Source organism: Eumetopias jubatus, unplaced genomic scaffold (genome assembly GCF_037043125.1).
Source record: "Eumetopias jubatus isolate StellerSeaLion01/CBP00866 unplaced genomic scaffold, mEumJub1_p1.0 scaffold_12, whole genome shotgun sequence".
Classification (NCBI taxonomy): domain Eukaryota; kingdom Metazoa; phylum Chordata; class Mammalia; order Carnivora; family Otariidae; genus Eumetopias; species Eumetopias jubatus.
The window spans coordinates 94,759,574-94,783,648 of record NW_028274818.1 but is presented as its reverse complement, the minus strand read 5'-3'; the positions used below and the strand labels follow the sequence as shown (position 1 = coordinate 94,783,648).

Here is a 24,075-nt window from a genome sequence, read left to right as displayed (position 1 = left end):
CATGTTCCAAGCTTAATAAAAACATGGACACAATCCCAAGATCACAGCCACCAAGAAGAAGGCATCTGCCAGAAAATATCAATGTTACTTTTGAAGATCAACAAAAGATAAACAAATTTTCATGGAATACAAGGAGAATCCCATACTGAAGGAAGAAATAGAAGCAAAAAAGAGACAACTACAAAATTCAGAAGATGCTTGTAAGGACATCATGCTTGCAGATAGATGACTACTGCTTAACGATACCTTATCAAATTGGTGATGTTTTCATTAGCCATTCACAAGAATAAGCACAAGAATTGCTAGGAGAAGCAAAGAAAAATTTGCAGGAAGAAACTGAAGCCTTTGAATCTAGAGTGGAATCAATTCAGCAGGTGTTAGCATATTTAAAAGTTCAATTATATGCTAAATTTGAGAGCAAAATAAATCTTGAGGCTGATGAAAGTTAAACATTTTATAACACTTTTTAAAATTTGTTTAATAAACTTGAATGTTGTTTCATACAATTTGAAATATGGATAAAGTATAGAAAATTTTGGTTAATTCTGCCCAAGAAAGTCAGGAAAAGTAGTGATATGAGAGCTAACTCTGAGAATGAGAAATAATTTGCCAGAAATACAAAGAGAGAAATATATTATAGTAAAAAAAAAAAAAGGAATAGCACACATAACAATAGGCTGGATGTCCTCCTCCCTTCTGACCCCAGCCCCAAATCCACTTTCTACACTCTTCCAATCTGCTCTGCACCCCAGGAAGTCAGCCACATGGACCACATGCATTTTGGGTTCCTTTGCCCTCTGATTTCTATTTGGATTTGCCCAATTAGGAGCCTCAACAGAAGACTGGAGTGATGGAAGAGTGAGATCAGAGTATTCTCCCTGTACTCCCTCCCTGGAAGGTTGCTTTGGGCCAGCTGTGACCCTCAGTGGAAGATCACTGCTCCTTCAAGGAGGCACACTCCTGACAACCCTCTCCTCTTCTGAATTCTGGTTACTTCTCCCTCTCCTTGTCCAATCAGCCTAGGAGTGGAAACAGCTCTGCTGCTGCTTGCCCTGGGTTCCTGGATCATCTATTGTAGTTTCCTAAGACTCTATCAAACCTTTAAAATTAGTCCCTTTGTAAATAAACCCTTCTCAAATTATTCTAACTGGAGTGTACCATCTATTCCAGTCAAAACCCTGACTGATACAAAGGAAATGAACCTAAAATAATTCTGCAGAATTGAGGAATGGAAATGGCACTACTAAGATAAATCTGTGTGATGAGAATGGAGATGAGCCTATGTCATTAAGCACAAGAAAGTTGGGAAGGGCCTCTCTATCCAAAAAAAAAAGTTTGACTTTATACCTTAAGCAGTGGAAAGCCACTGAAATTTTCTTAGAAAAGGGGGTGAGGTGATCTTTTTTGTATTTAGAAAGATTACTGTAGCAATGAAAAGTTTCTAGCCACTCTATTCATGATTGCCAAACATTGGAAACAATCCAAACATCTTTCAATGTGTGAACAGATGAACTTGTGACTGGGATTGTGGTAAATCTATGCGATGGAATACTATTTGGCAATAAAAAGGGAAAGAACTACTGATACACACAACAACATGGATGAATTGCAAATACATTATGCTAGTGAAAGAAGCCACTCTCAAAAGGTTATAATTCTATTTATGTAGCTTTCTTGAAAAGACAAACTATATTGTGATGGAGAACAGATTAGTGAGTGCCAAGGGCTAGGATGGAGGGGGAAAAGGCAACTAACTATAAAGAGATAGCACCAGGGGCCCCTGGGTGTCTCAGTCAGTTAAGTGTCTGCCTTCAGCTTGGGTCATGATCCCAGGGTCCTGGGATCAAGCCCCGTGTTGGGTTCCCTGCTCAGCAGGGAGTCTGCTTCTCCCTCACCTTCTGCCTGCCATTCCCCCTGCTTGGGCTCTCTCTCTCTGTGTCAAATAAATAAATAAAATCCTTTTTTAAAAAAAGAGAGATAGCATGAAGGATTTTTTTTTTAGGGGAGTGACAGAACTCTTGTATTCTGTTCATGTTGTTTTTTTTTTTTTTTAAGATTTTATTTTTAGGGATGCCTGGGTGGCTCAGTCAGTTAAGTCTGCCTTTGGCTTGGGTCATGATCCCAGGGGCCTGGGATAGAGTCCTGCATTGGGCTCCTTGGTCAGTGGGGAGCCTGCTTCTCCCTTTGCCTGCTGCTCCGCCTGCTTGTGCTCTCTCTCTCTGACAAATAAATAAAATCTTTTTTAAAATATTTTATTTTCAAATAATCTCTACAACAAGCATGGGGCTGGAACTCACAACCCAGAGATCAAGAGTCACATGCTCTACCAACTGAGTCAGCCAGGCACCCCATGTTCATGTTGGTTTGTTTTTTTGTGTGTGTGAAAATCTATACATACCTTAAAATTCAGGGAACTGTACACTAAAAGAAAAAAGGCCAATTTTACTGTGTGATCTTTGAAAAAATAAAATTATCCCCAAAAAAGTAATGGCTTTTTAAAAATAGATAAACAGATTCTAACACTTATATGGAAAATATAAAAGAAAATTAACCAGAAAAATTTTTGAAAATCTCAAAGATATGTTAAATGAAAAGAATCAAGTGTGTTACAACAGGCTACCATTTGTGGTACCAAGTGAAGACTATAGATATGTATATGTTTGTGAATATAGAGTATCTCCAGAAGACACAAGAAACTGGTAACAGTGGTTGAATCCCAGGAAGAAAACAGTAGGCTGCGGGAACCAAGAGAGAGAAGTATTATGTGCTTTGAATTTTGAATCATTTTTAAAGAACTGAAAATGTTTTTTAGAACAAAAAGTATGGAATCCTGAGAGTGAGGACTGAAGACAGAAATGTGAGGGTAAGAGCTGAAGCCACAGAACTGAATATAATTGCGCAGGAAGAACACATGGACAAGAATAGAAGCTGTAACCTGGTACCCCTACACATGCAAAGAAGGCAGAGGAAGATGACCTGGAGATGAAGTTTAGCAGAAGCCCTTGGCAGGGGAAGAAGCAAGGGGAGGGAGGAGTGGAGGAGAAGGGAGGAGAGGGGAGAAATCTGGAGCCAAGGTGTCTGGGGAAGGAAGAGATGATCTGTAGGTCACATCAGCAAAGTCAGTAAACATGAGGACAAAATAGAGATTTGGCATTTAGGGAGTCACAAATGTCATTTGCAAGAGGAAGATTTATATGGTGGTTGGACAGAAGCCAGATGTCAGTGAAGAATGGTGATATGGGGGAAATGCAAACAAGAGGAGAGAACTCTTTCAAGAAGTTTGGTGGGGAAAGAAAGGAGAAATGGCAGAACATGTAGAGGAGACCAGGGAGAAGAAAGGTTATTTTCATTGCTATCAATTTTGGTGGTTGGTTGTTTTTAAGATATGGGTAAGTGTGAGCATGTTTACATTCAAAGGAGGGGGAGAAATTTAAGCTCCTGGAGCAAATGAATGATTGAGGATGTGGGCTTTGAGTTGGTGATGTGATAAAGCCTCAAAAGCCGAGATGGGGGCGCCTGGGTGGCTCAGTCATTGGGCGTCTGCCTTCGGCTCAGGTCATGATCCCAGGGTCCTGGGATCGAGCCCCACATCGGGCTCCCTGCTCCACAGGAAGCCTGCTTCTCCCTCTCCCGCTCCCCCTGCTTGTGTTCCTTCTCTCACTGTCTCTCTCTCTGTGTCAAATAAATAAATAAAATCTTAAAAAAAAAAAAAAAGCCCAGATAGAAAAGTGATTCATGGAAAGGCAGACAGTCAGGTATCCCTCTAAAACCCTGCCAAGGGTGGTACCATTGCAAAAATTTGAACAAGGAGAAGGGGTAAGCAGAGGGAGTTCATCCCTGGCAACCTTGATTTTCTTTGTGAAGAAGGAAGGAAGGTTATCTGTTGAGAGTAAAGTACAAAGGAGCAGAGCTTGAGGGGAAAAAAAAAAACTATAAAAGGAAGACATATCTGCCCTTGGTAACAGAACCAACTTGAAGACAAGCAAAAGGATGGCCAAGCAGTTGAAGAAATAAGTGGCAGAAAGCAGCTTGAAAAAAAGATTCAGTCACTCACTCTCTTTCAGTCAAAAAATGTTTGGGGAACAAGGATGTGATAGGCAGCCACCAAGGTGGAGCATAAGGTTCTCACCTCCTGGAAATAACATCCTCACATAGTCACCTTCTCTTGAGTGAGAGATGGACTTTTTGTCTCACTTCAAAGGAACATAAGATGGCAGAAGTAATGTACTATTACTTTTGAGATTAGATTATGAAAAGACTGATTTCTTTCTTGGGGTTTTCTCTCTCTCTCTCTTGCTCTCCTACTCCCTTGTTTACTCACTCTGAGGGAAGTCAGCTGCTCTAGGAGGAGCAGTTGTAAGCTGCTTTATAGGGAGCCTCACGGGACAAGCAACTGAGAGAAACCTCCAGCCAACAGCCAGTGAAAATTGAGGTCCTCAGTCCAACAATCTTGTAAATGAGCTTGGAAGTGGATATTCTTCCCACAGTCAAGCCTTTAGATGGGAGCACAGCTCCAGTTTAACAAATTAACTTCAATTTCATGAAAAACACTGAGGCAGAGGCACCCAGCTAAGCCATGCCCAGATTCCTGATTCATAGGAACTGTAATATAATTAACATTTATTGTTTTTAGCTGATAAGTTTAGGGCAATTTGTTAAGCAGCAATAGATAAAAGAGCATAGAGCAATGAACAAGGTAGGCAGTATCCCTGCTATCATAAAACCTACATTCTAGAAGAAAACATGGAAAAGAAACAAGTAAAATATGTATATACAGATATGAAGACAGTAAAGTGTGACAATGTGGTAGGAAGTAATGGTGGAAATGATAAGAGCCACTCAGGAAACGCCTCTTTGAAGAGGTGACATTTGAGCTGACAATAATGGGTTGTTAGCTAATAGTAAGCATAAAGACCCTGAGGCAGGGACAGCTTGGTGTCATTCTTGGAGAAGAAAGGCAGCCAGAGTGCCTGGAGCACAGTGGCTGAAGTAGAAAGGTTGGGAAAGCCTCAAAGGCTATGATCAGGAGACTCAGGCACTTACTCTAAGGATGATGGGGGGGGGGGGATATCATCTCACAAAGATGAGTGGCTATACCAGGATTTTTCTTAAAGTTCAAGACCCCCACATCTCCTCCCACCATCTCTATTGGAGCCCAGTCCCCTCCGGCTTCTGCACCGAGGCCTCTAAGTCAACTCTCAGGCTGTAAACAGCCCCCATCCCGGTCCTGCCCTTACCCTCACACTGCCCATCTCTGCCAAAAGCCACCTACCTCTGAGCTTCTCTGGGAAAGTCTGGGGCTGCTGCCATAGGTTGGGTCCAAACAGGAAGCATAAGCCGTTCACGTAGGTGTTCTCCTTACAAGTTTGGTGCACAGTGGGGCCACAGGCCTGGGGAAGGTTGCAGGTGGGAGAGGTTGTTCCTGCTTCTTGTCCTTTCACCCCAGCACCTCTACCCTCCACAGACCGCAGCCCCAGCAGCCATGGGCCCCTGACTCCTTCCCTCAGGACACTCCCATGACCAGGGACAACTCACCAGCAGTCGGAAAGGGCTGGTGGCAAATGCCAGAGACAGGCCCAGAGACATGTTCACCGCCTCCAGGGGGACTGAGGAGACATATATACATGGTCACTTTCGTGGAGTAAAAGGGGTTCTGTGAAGGTGAACAGAGGTCACTTTGACCTGGGACACATGGAGACCTGACAGGTCAAGGAGGAACCCAAGTCCTAGGAAAGGAACATGAAGAGGGTACCTGAGGATGTCTGAGGTAGAGTCTGTATACAGCTGGCGAGCTGAATACCTGGGCCCCCAACCACACACCCCCAAAGCAAAAGGAATGCCTGGCAAGTTCAGGTGTATGTATAGGTGGAAACCTAGCCCTGGGTCCCAGGGAGGGGCAGTGACTCACCCTGCAGGTGCATGGACTCACACTTGCCCGTGCTGTAGTCACATTGGTAGAGGCCACCTGTTCGGTTGGCAGCCCTTATCTCCTGGGGGGCTCCAACCACAAACCTGGGGGGGGCGGGTAAGGTAGGAACAAATCACCTCAGGGACAAGAGGAAACTCTGACATGTGGGGAAAGGAGACCATGGAAGTTCGGCCACCCAGAGGAAAGTGAGGAGAGCCAACCCTCACATGTATTTCCCAATTCCCAGGAAGAGAAGGAAGACTCAGCAAAGAAAAAAGTGGGAAAATTTTAAATCTTGGAAGGGGAAAGTCTCTCTAAGAATGACACAAAACCAAGAAGTCATTTAAAAGTTGTTGAATCCTATGTTATATACCTGAAACTAATATAACACTGTATGTTAACTATACTAGAATTAAATTTTTAAAAAATGGATAAATTCAACCACAGACCACAGTCATTTTAAATAAATTTCTGTATATGATATCAGGGAAATGCAAATCAAAACCCAATGGGGGGGGCAAGGAGCAAGATGGCGGAGGAGTAGGAGACCTGGATTTCATCTAGTCCCAGGAATCCAGCTGGATAGGGATCAAACCATTCTGAGTACCTAAAAAATCAACAGGAGATCAAAAACAACTCTCTGAACAGAAAAACGACCATTTTCTAGGATGTGCGGAGAAGTGAATCCGAGGTGATATTTGGGAGGATAGATGGCGGGGGAGGGGCTTCCTCAGCCGCTTCTGGCAAGTGCTAGAGCTGCGGAGCACAAAATCAGAACTTTTAGAAGTCAGGTCCGCTGAGGGACGTCGCTCCAGTGGCTAAGCGGGGGGTGGAACCCTCACGGGACAGTGTGGTCTCAGGACCCTCGGGGTCACAGAAAGACCGGGAGTGCCTGAGTGCAGCAGAGCTCCCAGGTATCGGAGTAGGGAAGCCGGCTGTAGAGACAGAGCCAAGGCACAGGTTCTCTGCTCAGGGTTGCCATAAACCGTGATCCGCGGCACAGTCGGGCCACTGCTCCTCCAGCAGGGACCCAGCAAGCAGCAGATCCAGGGAGACTCCCCTTCCTCCCCCCGGGAGGAGCGGCGCGGGAGCGCACTGCAAGGATCTGCTGGGTTTGGAGACTCCACACGGGGTCGGGTGCCAGAGATACAAACGCTCGGTCACAGGCCAGGTGAGCACGGAGTGCTGCCGGAGATGGGGGAGACGGGAGTGATTGACTGCTTTTCTCTGGGGGCTCACTGAGGAGGGACGCCCTGAGTTCTCGGCTCCTCTGGAGTGGAGATTGGGAGACTGCCATTTTCACTGTCGTCCTCCAAAGCTGTACGGAAAGCTTGCAGGGAACAAAAGCTCCCAAGAGCAAACCCGAGCAGATTACTTAGCCCGGACAGGCAAGGGCAGGGCAATTCCGCCTCTGCAAAGACATTTGGGAACCAGGGCAACAGGACCCTCCTCCAGAAGATCAGCAAGAAGAGCCAGCCAAGACCAAGTTTACCAATCAATAAGAACAGCAGAACTCCAGAGCTAGGGGAATACTGCATATAGAATCCATGGCTTTTTTTACCATGATTCTTTAGTCTTTCATAGTTAATTTTTTTTAACTTTTTTTTTGAATTTTTCTTTTTCCCTATTTCAACCAACATCTTATCAATCCCTTTTTTAAAAAATCTTTTTATTTTTCATTTTTAGAGTCATATTCTATCCCTTCATAGTAGTTACCCTTATTTTTGGTATATATATATATATATATATATATATATATATATATATATATATATATATATAAGTTCTTCTCTCTTTAAAATTTTGGGATACAGTTTCTTCTAACAGATCAAAATATACCCCAAATCTCTAGTGTATGGCTTTGTTCTAGACTCCTGCCTGATCACATTATCTCCCCTTTTTTTTTTAAAATACTCTTCTTTCTTTTTTCAACCAACTTCTTATCAATTCCTTTTATAAAATCTTTTATAATTTTCATTTGTTCAGTAATCTTCCATCCCTTCATTGTATCAACCCTTATCTTGTACATATATAAGTCTTTCTTTCTTTAAAATTTTAGGAGGCACTTTCTTCTAACAGACCAAAATATACCCAAAATCTAGTGTGTGGCACTGATCTATGCACTAGCCTGATCATATTTGATCATATACTGTTTTTCTTTTCTTGTTCTGTTTTTGTTTGTTTTTATCTTTTTCTTTTTCTTTTCTTTTTTTCTCTTTCTTTTTTCTTTCTTTCCCTTTCTTTCCCCCTGGATTCAGGTCTTTTCTGATTTGTTTAGAGTATATTTGCTGGGGACGTTGTAAACCTGTTAGCATTTTGTTCTCTCATTCATCTATTCTCCTCTGGACAAAATGACAAGACGAAAAGAATCACCTCAGCAAAAAGAACAAGCGGTAGTACCGTCTGCCAGGGACCTACTCAATACGGACATTAGTACGATGTCGGACCTAGAGTTCAGAATCATGATTTTAAAGATACTAGCTGGGTTTGAAAAAAGCATGGCAGTTATTAGAGAAACCCTTCCTGGAGAAAAAAAAGAACTAAAATCTAACCAAATCAAGATCAAAAAGGCTATAAATGAAGTGCAATAAAAAATGGGGGCACAAACTACTAGGATGATTGAGGCAGAAGAGAGAATTAGCGATATAGAAGACCAAATGATGGAAAATAAAGAAGCTGAGAAAGGGAGAAATAAACAACTACTGGATCACGAGGGCAGAATTCGAGAGATAAGCGACACCATAAGACAAAACTACATTAGAATAATTGGGATCCCAGAAGAAGAAGAAAGAGAGAGAGGGGCAGAAGGTATATTAGAGCAAATTATACCAGAGAACTTCCCTAATGTGGGAAGGAAACAGGCATCAAAATCCAGGAGGCACAGAGAACCCCTCTCAAAATCAATAAAAATGGGTCAACACCCCAAAATCTAATAGTAAAACTTAAGAGTCTCAGAGACAAAGAGAAAATCTTCAAAACAGCTCGGGAGAAGAGATATGTAACCTATAATGGTAGAAACATTAGATTGGCAACAGACCTATCCACAGAGACCTGGCAGGCCAGAAAGGACTGGCATGATATCTTCAGAGCACTAAACGAGAAAAATATGCTGCCAAGAATACTATATCCAGCTAGGCTGTCATTGAAAATAGAAGGAGATGTAAAAAGCTTCCAGACAAACAAAAACTAAAGGAATTTGCAAACACGAAACCAGCCCTCCAAGAAATATTGAAGGGGTCCTCTAAGCAAAGAGAGCCTAAAAGCAGCATAGACCAGAAAGGAACACAGACAATATACAGTAACAGTCACCTTACAGGCAATACAATGGCACTAAATTCATATCTTTAAATAGTTACCCTGAATGTAAATGGGCTACTGCCCCAATCAAAAGACACAGGCTATCAGATTGGATTAAAAAACAAGACCCACCGATATGCTGTCTGCAAGAGACTCATTTCAGACCCAAAGACACCCCCAGATTGAAAGGGAGGGGTTGGAAAACCATTTACCATGCTAATGGACACCAAAAGAAAGCCGGGGTGGCAATCCTTATAACAGACAAATTAGATTTTAAAACAAAGACTGTAATAAGAGATGAGGAAGGACACTATATCCTACTTGCAGGCTCTATCCAACAAGAAGACCTAAAGATTGTAAATATCTATGCCCCTAACAGGGGGGCAGCCAATTATATAAGGCAATTAATAACAAAAGCAAAGAAACACATTGACAACAATACAATAATAGTGGGGGACTTTAACACCCCCCTCACTGAAATGGACAGATCATCTAAGGAAAAAATCGACAAGGAAATAAAGACTTTCAATGACACACTGGACCAAATGGACTTCACAGACATATTCAGAACATTCCATCCCAAAGCAATGGAATACACATTCTTCACTAGTGCCCATGGAACATTCTCCAGAATATATCACATCCTAGGTCACAAATCAGGTCTCAACTGGTACCAAAATATTGGGATTATTCCCTGCATATTTTCAGACCACAATGCTTTGAAACTAGAACTCAATCACAAGAGGAAAGTCGGAAAGAACTCAAATACATGGAGGCTAAAGAACATCCTACTAAAGAATGAATGGGTCAACCAGGAAATTAAAGAAGAATTTAAAAAATTCATGGAAACCAATGAAAATGAAAACACGCCTGTTCAAAATCTTTGGGATACAGCAAAGGCAGTCCTGAGAGGAAAGTATATAGCAATATAAGCCTTTCTCAAGAAACAAGAAAGGTCTCAAATACACAACCTAACCCTACACCTAAAGGAACTGGGGAGAAAAACAGCAAATAAAGCCTAAACCCAGCAGGAGAAGAGAAATCATAAAGATCAGAGCAGAAATCAATGAAATAGAAACCAAAAGAACAGTAGAACAGATCAACGAAACTAGGAGCTGGTTCTTTGAAAGGATTAACAAGTTTGATAAACCCCTGGCCAGACTTATCAAAAAGAAAAAAGAAATGACCCAACTCAACAAAATCATGAATGAAAGAGGAGAGATCACAACCAACACCAAAGACATACAAACAATTATAAGAACATATTATGAGCAACTCTATGCCAGCAAATTAGATAACCTGGAGGAAATGGATGCATTCCTAGAGATATATCAACTACCAAAATTGAACGAGGAAGGAGCAGAAAACCTGAACAGACCTATAACCACTAAGGAAATTGAAGCAGTCATCAAAAATCTCCCAACAAACAAAAGTCCAGGGCCAGATGGCTTCCCAGGGGAATTCTACCAAACATTTAAAGAAGAATTAATACCTATTCTCCTGAAACTGTTCCAAAAAATAGAAATGGAAGGTAAACTTCCAAACTCATTTTATGAGGCCACCATTACCTTGATCCCAAAACCAGACAAAGACACCATCAAAAAGGAGAATTACAGACCAATATCCTTGATGAGCATGGATGCAAAAATTCTCACCAAAATACTAGCCAACAGGATCCAACAGTACAGTAAAAGGATTATTCACCATGACCAAGTGGGATTTATCCCTGGAATGCAAGGCTGGTTCAACATCCGCAAATCAATCAACATGATACAATCCATTAACAAAAGAAAGAACAAGAATCATATGATCCTCTCAATAGATGCAGAAAAAGCATTTGGCAAAGTACAGCATCCTTTCTTGATCAAAACTCTTCAGAGCATAGGGATAGAGGGTACATACCTCAATATCATAAAAGCCATCTATGAAAAACCTACAGCAAATATCATTCTCGATGGGGAAAAGCTGAGAGCTTTCCCCCTAAGGTCAGGAACGCGGCAGAGCACCACTGCTCTTCAACATAGTATTAGAAGTCCTAGCCACAGCAATCAGACAACAAAAAGAAATCAAAGGCATCCAAATTGGCAAAGAGGAAGTCAAACTCTCCCTCTTTGCAGATGATGTGATACTGTATGTGGAAAACCCAAAAGACTCCACCCCAAAACTGCTAGAACTCATACAGGAATTCAGTCAAGTGGCAGGATATAAAATCAATGCACAGAAATCAGTGGCATTCCTATACACCAACAACAAGACAGAAGAGAGACAAATCAAGGAGTCGATCCCATTTACAATTGCACCCAAAACCATAAGATACCTAGGAATAAATCTAACCGAAGAGGCAAAGGATCTGTACTCAGAAAACTATAAAATACTCATGAAAGAAATTGAAGAGGACACAAAGAAATGGAAAAACATTCCATGCACATGGATTGGAAGAACAAACATTGTGAAGATGTCAATACTACCTAAAGCAATCTACACATTCAATGCAATCCCCATCAAAATACCATCCACTTTTTTCAAAGAAATGGAACAAGTAATCCGAAAATTTGTATGGAACCAGAAGAGACCCCGAATAGCCAGAGGAATCTTGAAAAAGAAAAGCAAAGCTGGCGGCATCACAATTCCGGACCTCAAGCTCTATTACAAAACTGTCATCATCAACACAGTATGGTACTGGCACAAAAACAGACACATCGATCAATGGAACAGAATCGAGAGCCCAGAAATGGACCCTCAACTCTATGGTCAACTAATCTTTGACAAAGCAGGAAAGAATGTCCAAAGGAAAAGACAGTCTCTTCAACAAATGGTGTTGGGAAAATTGGACAGCCACATGCAGAAGAATGAAACTGGACCATTTCCCTACACCACACACAAAAATAGACTCCAAATGGTTGAAAGACCTAAACGTGAGACAGGAGTCCATCAAAATCCTAAAGGTGGACACAGGTAGCAACCTCTTTGACCTCAGCCACAGCAACTTCTTCCTAGACAATCGCCAAAGGCAAGGGAAGCAAGGGCAAAAATGAACTATTGGAATTTCATCAAGATAAAAAGCTTTTGCACAGCAAAGGAAACAGTCAACAAAACCAAAAGACAACGGACAGAATGGGAGAAGATATTTGGAAATGACATATCAGATAAAGGGCTAGTATCCAAAATCTACAAAGAACTTATCAAACTCAACACCCAAAGAACAAATAATCCAATCAATAAATGGGCAGAAGGCATGAACAAACATTTTTCCAAAGAAGTCATCCAAATGGCCAACAGACACATGAAAAAGTGCTCAACATCGCTCGGCATCAGGGAAATCCAAATCAAGACCTCAATGAGGTATCACCTCACACCAGTCAGAATGGCTAAAATTAACAAGTCAGGACACGACAGATGTTGGCGGGGATGCGGAGAAAGGGGAACCCTCCTACACTGTTGGTGGGAATGCAAGCTGGCGCAACCACTCTGGAAAACAGTATGGAGGTTCCTCAAACAGTTGAAAATAGAGCTACCATATGATCCAGCAATTGCACTACTGGGTATTTACCCCAAAGATACAAATGTAGGGATCCGAAGGGGTACGTGCACCCCAATGTTTATAGCAGCAATGTCCACAATAGCCAAACTGTGGAAAGAGCCAAGATGTCCATCGACAGATGAATGGAAAAAGAAGATGTGGTATATATACACAATGCAATAGTATGCAGCCATCAAAAGGAATGAGATCTTGCCATTTGCAATGACATGGATGGAACTGGAGGGTGTTATGCTGAGTGAAGTAAGTCCATCAGAGAAAGACATGTATCATATGACCTCACTGATATGAGGAATTCTTAATCTCAGGAAACAAACTGAGGGTTGCTGGAGTGGTGGTGTGTTGGGAGGGATGGGGTGGCTGGGTGATAGACATTGGGGAGGATATGTGCTATGGCGAGTGCTGTGAATTGTGCAAGACTGTTGAATCACAGATCTGTACCTCTGAAACAAATAATGCAATATATGTGAAGAAAAAAAAGAAGAAGAAGAAGATAGCAGGAGGGGAAGAATGAAGGGGGGGAAATCGGAGAGGGAGATGAACCATGAGAGTCGATGGACTCTGAAAAACAAACTGAGGGTTCTAGAGGGGAGGGGTTTGGGCGATGGGTTAGCCTGGTGATGGGTATTAAAGAGGGCACGTTCTGCATGGAGCACTGGGTGTTATGCACAAACAGTGAATCATGGAACACTACATCCAAAACTAATGATGTAATGTATGGTGGTTAACATAACAATAAAAAAATTTTAAAAAAAGAAGAGGTGGTATACGTATAGAATGGAATATTACTCAGCCATCAAAAAGGATGAAATCTTACCATTTACATCAACGTGGATAGAACTGGAGGGTATTATGGTGAGCAAAATAAGCCAATCAGAGAAAGACAATTATCATACAGTTTCACTCATATGTGGAATAAGAAATAGTGCAGAGGATCATAGAAGAAGGGAGGGAAAACTGAATGGGAAGAGGGGCACCTGGGTGGCTCAGTCATTAAGCGTCTGCCTTCGACTCAGGTCATGATCCCAGGGTCCTGGGATTGAGCTCTGCATTGGGCTTCCTGCTCTTCAGGAAGCCTGATTCTCCCTCTCCCACTCCCCCTCTTGTGTTCCCTCTCTTGCTGTCTCTCTCTCTGTGTCAAGTAAATAAATAAAATCTTTTAAAAAAATGGAATGGGAAGAAATCAGAGAGGGAGACAAACAATGAGAGACTCTTAAGTATAGGAAACAAACTTAGGGTTGCTGGAGGGGAGGTGGGTGGGGGATGGTGTAACTGGGTGACTGGCATTAAGGAGAGCATGAGATGTGATGAGCCCTGGGTGTTATATGCAACTGATAAATTTCTGAACTCTACATCTGAAACTAATGATGTACTATATGTGGGCTAACTGAATTTAAATGAAAACATTTCTGTACATGATAAACTACCACAAGCAAAGTCAAAAGACAAACAATAAACTGGGCAGAGGGAGATTAGCAACTCATGCCACAGACTACTTTCCTCAATATAGTTAGAGCTCCTACAAACCAATAGGAAGAAAAAATAGAAAAATGGGCAACAGATAAGAAAAAGGTGTTCACAGAAAAGGAAATACATCTCTCATTTAAAAATAAGTGTAAATTAGTTTACTTTTATTTTTTTATTTATTTACTTTTTAAAATTTTATTATGTTATGTTAGTCACCATACAATACATATTAGTTTTTGATGTGGTGATCCACGATCCATTGTTTTCGTATAACACCCAGTGCTCCATGCAGTACGTGCCCTCCTTAATACCCATCACCAGGCTAACCCATCCCCACTCCCCCTCCCCTCTAGAACCCTCAGTTTGTTTCTCAGAGTCCATCGTCTCTCATGGTTCATCTCTCCCTCCGATTTCCCCCCCTTCATTTTTCCCTTCCTTCTCCTAATGTCCTCCATGTTATTCCTTATGTTCCACAAATAAGTGAAACCATATGACAATTGACTTTCTCTGCTTGACTTATTTCACTTAGCATAATCTCCTCCAGTCCCATCCATGTTGATGTAAAAGTTGGGTATTCATCCTTTCATATATTTTTTTTTAAGATTTTATTTATTTATTTGAGAGAGAGAGAGAATGAGAGATAGAAAGCACGAGAGGAAAGAGGGTCAGAAGAAGAAGCAGACCCCTGTTGAGCAGGAAGCCCGATGTGGGACTCGATCCTGGGACTCCAGGATCATGACCTGAGCCGAAGGCAGTCGCTTAACCAACTGAGCCACCCAGGCGCCCTTTTCATATATGTTTTAAAGAGAAAAAGTGTAAGACAGAGACCTCCACCTGTGGTCCTTACCGGGATCCCTCAAGCTGGACCACGCTGTGCCCGAAGCTCCTTGCATTGTCTTGGAAGATCGTTGCTTTTTCAGTCTCCAAGTTGAACCCATCACTTAGTAAGACCAAGGCTAGAGGAAGGAGAAGGGGTGAGGGTCAGGCGGGGATAAGAAGCTAAGAAAGCAGCTTGCCCCCCTGCTCCATGCATCCACCTGCTGAAATTCACCCTAACCCAGCATGGAAATGTCTGCCTCCCAGGTCCAGCTCTGTTAGCCTGAGGCAGAGGTTAGCACACTTTTTCTATAAAGGGCCAGATAATATTTTAGGTTTTGTGGTCCAAAAAAACAAGAGAGAAAATGCATTTCCGCAAATTTTTCAATAAGGAAATAGAAAACATAATAATTGAGTACAAATAAGGGGTGCCTGGCTGGCTCAATCAGTAGAGCCTGTGACCCTTGATCTCAGGTTTGTGGGTTCGAGCCCTATGTTGTGTGTAGAGATTGCTTAATAAAATCTTTTTTAAAAATTTATTAATGAGACAAATGGAATTCTTTGGGGAAGATAACCTCACTTCACTGGGATTCAGAGTTAGTATTCCCTATCATGAATTGATTCTAAATGCTCATTTGAGGGACACTTGAGTGGCCCAGTGGGATGAGCAACTGACTCTTGATCTCAGTTCAGGCCTTGATCGCAGGGTCCTGAGTTCAAGCCCCACATTGAGCTCAATGCTGGGTTTGGAGCCTACTTTAAAAAAATTAAAAATATATAAATATCTGAGACCTATGGCTTACAGGTCATACAAAAACAAGTGGGAAGAAGCCTCCCCAAATGCCTACAAGCCATAGTTTGCTGATTCCTGGCCTAAGGACCCCCAAAGTAGGGTGCATTCAGCCAGTCTCTGAACTCCACCCTCTGCTCCCACCCTGCTGATTTGCCCAACAATCAAGTTCCTAAAGACTCTCAATTAGGCAATTTCCTTCCTATGCAATTCTCAAGCACTTTTTCCTTCTTTTTTTTTTAAGATTTTATTTATTTATTTATTTGACAGAGAAAGATAGCAAGAGCAGGAACACAAGCAGGGGGAGTGGAAGAGGAAGAAGCAGGTTTCCCGCTGAGCAGGGAGCCCGATGTGGACTCATTCCTAGGACCCTGGGATCATGACCCAAGCCAAAGGCAGATGCTTAACAACTGAGCCACCAGATGCCCCTTTTTTTCCCTTCTTTGGTTCATTCTCCACAAAGCACAGGCATAAAAGGAAACAAAATTGAATCATTTTGGTCAGTCACTCAACAAACATTTACACCTGGATCCTTGGAAAATAGAACTCTGGGCAAAGTGAAGGTGATAAGATAGAACTGAAGGAGAAACACTCAGAATCCAATATGTGTTGTGCACCCTTGGGCATAGGATTCCACCTCTCTCGAGCCTCAGTTTCCTAATCTGTAAAGTGAAGGGGCCAGCCAAACCCCATTGCAAAGTCTATGAATTTAATTATTCATCCAAGCTTCTCTGGGCATTCCATCTTGGTCTGGTTCTACTCTCTGCTTCTTTTTGAATCCCTTGTTCTTCCCCAAATCCCCTTTATCTTCCCCCAGACTAGATAGTCTGTGCCCTCTTTCTCCACTCAGACTCAAAATATCCCTTCCTCACCTTGAGGGCCCCCCTCCAAGTCCCTGGTGTACCTGTTAACAGAAGGATTCTGTGAGTCATAGCTGGAGGGAGCAGGAACTGTGGGGCTGCATGCACCACTGAGCCACTTCAAGGAAGCCACCAAAGACAGGAAGGACAGGAAAGGAGAAGTTGGTGACAGAAATCTGTTAATGATTCAAAGGAAGAGGGCGGGGGCTCAGTAAGCATGCAAGCCCTGCTTGACCTTCTTCTTGGGGTTCAAGCAGCCTGTGCTCCCTTCTTCACCAGATTCTTGGCCCAAATCATCAAGATCATTGTCCCAAATGATGTGGGAAACAAAGGCAGAAGAAAAAAATTATTAAATTTCCTTACTACCTACAGCCCATTGACAAGTCCTTGAAACAGGCAGAGTGACCTTCCTCTAGGGACCCAGCTGCCTCGATGTTAATACTATGCTAAGGACAAAAGGCAATCCTAGCCTGACAACCCGCCCCCCCAGGATCCTGTAAGTCTACTTTAATGTATAAAAATTCCTTTGGAAACTTCCTTTATCTCTAAAACCCCCAGGATACATTTTGGCAATCATCCCCCAAGCATATGGCCCACCAATATCTGAAGGGTCTCATGACTAAGGTTTTATTAGACGGTAAGAAATGACCTTTCCCCCCACAATAGCTAGCCATGTCAAGGTCCTGGAAACTTTGCTTCCAAAATTCCTTAGAGACTTACACTATCCCCAACCCCCTCCCAACTTGAAAGGATATAATGGGCCACTCCTCGTGACCCCGGTGCAGCTCTTTGTGCCCATGGGTCCTGTCCCCGGGCTTTAATAAAATCACCTGTTTGCACCAAAGACATCTCAAGAATTCCTTCTTGACCATTGACTTTGAACCCTAACGTCTTTCCTACATCATTTGATGACCACAAAGGGACTTTGAGTCTTTTTTCATCTGGACTCTAAGCCACAGTGCAAACTTGGTGAGTATTTTCTCTCCTCTTCCTTTACTCTCATTCCAGGGGCTCTTCAAGGAGTATGGTCTTATTGGAACACTTCCATGCCAATTGCTCAGGCTGCAATCCATCCAGCCTGTGGCTACTCTATGGGGAGGAGAAAGCCTGCCTTTTGGTTGGAAGTCAGCACGCTGGCCAGAATGGTAATAAGACCCAGAAACTTGATACCTTCTCTTTATTCCTGTCCTTATGCAAAGTTGTCTGTCTTGGGCATGAGACAGCCACCTAAGTCACCAGGACAGCTGCCAATCGTAAGATTCCCATGTGAGGTTTCCTCCTGATTGATCTGATGTGATCCCCTCCACATCCCTGGTCTAGCTGCTTCTGGCTGCAGAACCTCCACTGGGAGCTGGCTCAAACTAGTACCATACTGAATTAAAACCCAACCAGGATCGTTTCCTGGGGAAGTTGGCTATAAAGACCACATGTGTTGGAATGTTGCTTAGGCCATGATGGATTTCAATCTTTACTGTTTTCTGTCAATGTCCTCTACTAATTATTTAGGCTACAAAATTTGGTAATTTCCCCTTGTAAAACTTTTTTTAGCATTTTCCATGCGTTGAAATGAAAGGACAGTATGCAACCTTCAGGACATATGATAGCATGGCACAGGTGTTTTGGTCCATTCACCAGGTACCCATTGGCAGCCTAAGATGCAATGGGGTAGGTGAGGGATGTCGGCATCCCTCCTATGGGTCTTTTATGGCAGGAATGCCTTCGCAGGAAGGCAGGATTGTGATCAATAGTGATGTTTTGCTTGAAGGAAGCCTCTGGTCTCTTTTGACACACGGGAACCTCTGACATATCCAGCGTGGGATCCCACCCAGGAGTTGGGGGGATGTGGTAATGGACATTCTTTACTTTTCTGGAAGCATGGCCTCAGTAGGCTTCTCTTTTGGTTCCCAAGGTCTTTCCCTTGGGGTGCCTTTTAACCCACTGGAAACAATTCAGACTGTAAAAATTTAGGAAAGGACTGAACTCCTGTAACACTGCATGATCTCAGTAGGATCTGTCAGTTAGATCTCTTCTGTAGGAAACAGGGCAGAATGTGGTTTGTTGGTTTAATTAAGACAGACATATCTTTCAAGTTATCAGCAGTAAATGGGAAACTTTTATTCTATCAAGGATTCCTGAAGGCCAGATTAAGCTCGTGTTGTCTCTGCTGGAATTTGTTAGCAAAAAGATGACTAAAATGATGATTATTTGTCTATCTCATCAAAGTTTTCATGGGTAATTATTAAGATAGCTTTCAAAGTCTTTGGTAACCTGAAACTTTAAAGTTTTGCTTGGATGATAAATGGGATTAAATTCTTTGGACAACCTAGGTCTTTTCCAAATAGGATAAAGTGCTCAGTCATTGATTACTAGACATAGGTTTGTGCCTTTGACTTCTTATTGCAAAGAAACTAAGGATATTTAAATCTGTTGGTAACTAGGTTTTGTGCTTAATTGATTCATAAATTTGCCATCTGTTGTAACAGTTCACAATTGGTTACTACTTCGTCTTCACTAGAGACTAAGGTTTCTAAGAGTGCAAAATTCTGCTAAATGTAATTAAGACTGATGGAAATAAAGGAACCACTCTGTAGAAAAGTAGAAGCTATGTAAGAAAGATATAAGGAGGGGGCGGAGAAAGATGGCAGAGGAGTAGGAGACCTGGATTTCGTCTGGTCTCAGGAATTCAGCTGAATAGGGATCAAACCATTCTGAACACCTACGAACTCAACAGGAGACCGAAGAAGAGAGTAGCACTCTCTGAACAGAGAAGTTAGGAAGGTAGGACGTGCGGAGAAGTGAATCCGAGGCGATATTCGGGAGGATAGACGGCAGGGGAGGGGGCCTCCATCCGCCGCTTCTGGCAAGTGATAGAGGGAGCACAAAATTGGAACTTTTAGAAGCCAGCTCCGCTGACGAACGTCGCTCCAGTGGCTAAGCGAGAGGTGGAACCCTCGCGGGACAGTGTGGTCTCAGGACCCTCGGGGTCACAGAAAGACTGGGGGTGCCTGAGTGCGGCAGAGCTCCCACATATTGGAGCAGGGAAGCCAGCTGCAGAGATGAAGCCGAGGCGCGGGCTCTCAGCTCAGGGTTGCCATAAACTGTGATGCGCAGTCCAGTCGGGCCACTGCTCCTCCAGCAGGGACCCAACAAGCAGCAGGTCCAGGGAGACTCCCCTCCCTCCCCTGGGAGGAGCGGCCCAGGAGCACAGCGCAGGGATCTGCTGGGTTTGGAGACTCCACACGGGGTCGGGTACCAGAGATAGAAACGCTCGGAAACAGGCTGGGTGAGCACGCAGTGCGGCCGGAGACCAGGGAGATGGGAATGACTGCTTTTCTCTGGGGGTGCACTGAGGAGCAGGGCCCCGAGTTCTCAGCTCCCCTGAGTGGAGATTGGGAGGCCACCATTTTCACCCTGGTCCTGCAAAGCTGTACCAGAGCTTGCAGGGAACAAAAGCTCCTGAGAGCAAACCCGAGCAGCTTGCATAGCCCCGACCAACAAGGGTGGGGCAATTCCGCCTACTGCAAAGACATTTGGGAACCACGGCAACAGGCCCCTCCCCCAGAAGATCAGCACGAACAGCCAGCAAGCCAAGACCAAGTTTACCGATCAAGGAGAATGGGACAACTCCAGCAGTAGAGGAATACTGCACGTAGAATTCATGGCTTTTTTTACCATGATTTATTTGTTTTTCAAACTTAGGTTTTTTTAACGGTTTTTTTTTATTTTTCTTTTTCCCTTTTTCAACCATCTTATCAATCTCTTTTTTTAAAAAAACATTTTTTATTTTTCATTTTTAGAGTCATATTTTATCCCTTCATAGTACTTACCCTTATTTTTGGCATATATATATAAATTGTTCTCTCTTTAAAACTTTGAGATACAGTTTCTTCTAACAGATCAAAATATACCCTAAATCACTAGTGTATGGCTTTGTTATAGTCTCCTGCCTGATCATTCTCTCCCCTGTTTTTTTTCATTTTCTTTTTTTTAAAATCTTATTTCTTTTTTGAAAAACTTCTTCTCGTGTCAATTCCTTTTATAAAATCTTTTATAATTTTCATCTTTACAATCATCTTCCATCCCTTCATTGTATCAACCCTTATTTTGTACATATATAAGTCTTTCTTCCTTTAAAATTTTAGGAGGCACTTTTTTCTAACAGACCAAAATATCCCCAAAATCTAGTGTGTGGCACTGATCTATGCACTAGCCTGATCATATTTGATCATATTCGGTTTTTTTATATTGTCCTGTTTTTGTTTTTATCTTTTTCTTTTTGTTTTTTTTTCTTTTCTCTTTCTTTTTTCTTTCTTTCCCTTTCTTTTCCCCTGGTTTCAGGTCTTTTCTGATTTGTATAGAGTATATTTGCTGCAGACATTGTTAACCTGTTAGCATTTTGCTCTCTCATTCATCTATTCTCCTCTGGACAAAATGACATGAAGAAAAAAATCACCTCAGCAAAAAGAACAAGAGATAGTACCGTCAGACAGTGACCTACTCAATACGGACATTACTACGATATCGGACCTACAGTTCAGAATCATGACTATAAAGATACGAGCTGGGCTTGAAAAAAGCGTGGAAGTTATTAGAGAAACGCTTTCTGGAGAAATAAAAGAACCAAAATCTAACCAAGTCGAAATCAAAAAGGCTATTGATGAGGTGCAATCAAAAATGGGGGCACTAACTGCTAGAATAAATGAGGCAGAAGAGAGAATCAGTGATATAGAAGACCAAATGATGGAAAATAAAGAGACTGAGAAAAAGAGAGAGAAACAACTACAGGATAACAAGGGCAGAATTTGAGAGATAAGAGATATGATAAGACGAAACAACATTAGAATAATAGGGATCCCAGAAGAAGAAGAAAGAGAGAGAGGGGCAGAAGGTATATTGGAGCAAATAATAGCAGAGAACTTCCCTAATGTGGGGAAGGAAACAGGTATCAAAATCCAGGAGGCACAGAGAACCCCTCTCAAAATCAATAAAAATAGGTCAACACCCCGACATCTAATAGTAAAACTTGCAAGTCTCAGAGACAAAGAGAAAATCCTGAAAGCAGCTCGGGAGAAGAGATCTGTAACCTACAATGGTAGAAATATTAGATTGGCAACAGACCTATCCACAGAGACCTGGCAGGCCAGAAAGGACTGGCATGATATCTTCAGAGCACTAAACGAGAAAAATATACAGCCAAGAATACTGTATCCAGCTAGGCTGTCATTGAAAATTGAAGGAGAGATAAAAAGCTTCCAGGACAAACAAAAACTAAAGGAATTTGCAAACACGAAAGCAGCCCCACAAGAAATATTAAAAGGGGTCCTCTAAGCAAAGAGAGAGCCTAAAATCAGCATAGATCAGAAAGGAACAGAGACAATATACAGTAACAGTCACCTTACAGGCAATACAATGGCACTAAATTCATACTTTTCAATAGTTACCCTGAATGTAAATGGGCTAAATGCCCCAATCAAAAGACACAGGCTATCAGATTGGATTAAAAAACAAGACCCATCAATATGCTGTCTGCAAGAGACTCATTTCAGACCCAAAGACACCCCCAGATGAAAGGGAGGGGGTGGAAAACCATTTACCATGCTAATGGACACCAAAAGAAAGCTGGGGTGGCAATCCTTATATCAGACAAATTAGATTTTAAAACAAAGACTGTAGTAAGAGATGAGGAAGGACACTATATCCTACTTAAAGGGTCTATCCAACAAGAAGATCTAACAATTGTAAATATCTATGCCCCTAATGTGGGAGCAGCCAATTATATAAGGCAATTAATAACAAAAGCAAAGAAACACATTGACAACAATACAATAATAGTGGGGGGCTTTAACACCCCCCTCACTGAAATGGACAGATCATCTAAGCAAAAGATCAACGAGGAAATAAAGACTTTAAATGACACACTGGACCAAATGGACTTGACAGATATATTCAGAACATTCCATCCCAAAGCAACGGAATACACATTCTTCACTAGTGCCCATGGAACATTCTCCAGAATTGATCACATCCTAGGTCACAAATCAGGTCTCAACCGGTACCAAAAGATCGGGATCATTCCCTGCATATTTTCAGACCACAATGCTTTGAAACTAGAACTCAATCACAAGAGGAAAGTCGGAAAGAACTCAAATACGTGGAGGTTGAAGAGCATCCTACTAAAGAATGAATGGGTCAACCAGGAAATTAAAGAAGAATTTAAAAAATTCATGGAAACCAATGAAAATGAAAACACGCCTGTTCAAAATCTTTGGGATACAGCAAAGGCAGTCCTGAGAGGAAAGTATATAGCAATACAAGCCTTTCTCAAGAAACAAGAAAGGTCTCAAATACACAACCTAACCCTACACCTAAAGGAGCTGGAGAAAGAACAGCAAATAGAGCCTAAACCCAGCAGGAGAAGAGAAATCATAAAGATCAGAGCAGAAATCAATGAAATAGAAACCAAAAGAACAGCAGAACAGATCAACGAAACTAGGAGCTGGTTCTTGGAAAGAATTAACAAGATTGATAAACCCCTGGCCAGACTTACCAAAAAGAAAAGAGAAATGACCCAACTCAACAAAATCATGAATGAAAGAGGAGAGATCACAACCAACACCAAAGAAATACAAACAATTATAAGAACATATTATGAGCAACTCTATGCCAGCAAATTAGATAACCTGGAAGAAATGGGTGCATTCCTAGAGATATATCAACTACCAAAATTGAACCAGGAAGGAACAGAAAACCTGAACAGACCTATAACAACTAAGGAAATTGAAGCAGTCATCAAAAATCTCCCAACAAACAAAAGCCCAGGGCCAGATGACTTCCCAGGGGAATTCTATCAGACATTTAAAGAAGAATTAATACCTATTCTCCTGAAACTGTTCCAAAAAATAGAAATGGAAGGAAGAGTTCCAAACTCATTTTATGAGGCCACCATTACCTTGATCCCAAAACCAGACAAAGACACCATCAACAAGGAGAATTACAGACCAATATCCTTGATGAGCATGGATGCAAAAATTCTCACCAAAATACTAGCCAACAGGATCCAACAGTACAGTAAAAGGATTATTCACCATGACCAAGTGGGATTTATCCCTGGAATGCAAGGTTGGTTCAACATCCGCAAATCAATCAACGTGATACAATCCATTAACAAAAGAAAGAACAAGAGTCATATGATCCTCTCAATAGATGCAGAAAAAGCATTTGACGAAGTATAGCATCCTTTCTTGATCAAAACTCTTCAGAGTATAGGGATAGAGGGTACATACCTCAACATCATAAAAGCCATCTATGAAAAACCTACAGCAAATATCATTCTCAATGGGCAAAAGCTGAGAGCTCTCCCCCTAAGGTCAGGAACGCGGCAGGGATGTCCACTATCACC

The 24,075-nt window shown here is 42.1% G+C and overlaps 1 protein-coding gene and 1 pseudogene across 6 annotated transcripts in view; one reads left to right on the top strand and one right to left on the bottom strand.

Moving 5' to 3' along the window:
• The window catches only part of ITGAM (integrin subunit alpha M), a 51,142-nt gene extending 34,323 nt beyond the window's left edge, over positions 1–16,819 (bottom strand). For all 6 annotated transcript variants that reach the window (XM_028109901.2, XM_028109905.2, XM_028109903.2 and 3 more), the window contains exons 1-5: positions 16,721–16,819; positions 15,058–15,166; positions 5,909–6,012; positions 5,536–5,606; positions 5,273–5,390 (exon numbers count right to left, since the gene is read on the bottom strand). In XM_028109901.2, the coding sequence (XP_027965702.1) occupies positions 5,273–5,390; positions 5,536–5,606; positions 5,909–6,012; positions 15,058–15,166; positions 16,721–16,748 (430 nt within the window). In that variant the 5' untranslated portion in view covers positions 16,749–16,819. The remainder of the gene's footprint in view (positions 1–5,272; positions 5,391–5,535; positions 5,607–5,908; positions 6,013–15,057; positions 15,167–16,720) is intronic.
• Positions 20–449, top strand: LOC114214385 (prefoldin subunit 4 pseudogene; annotated as a pseudogene).
• Positions 16,820–24,075: the final 7,256 nt, after the last annotated feature.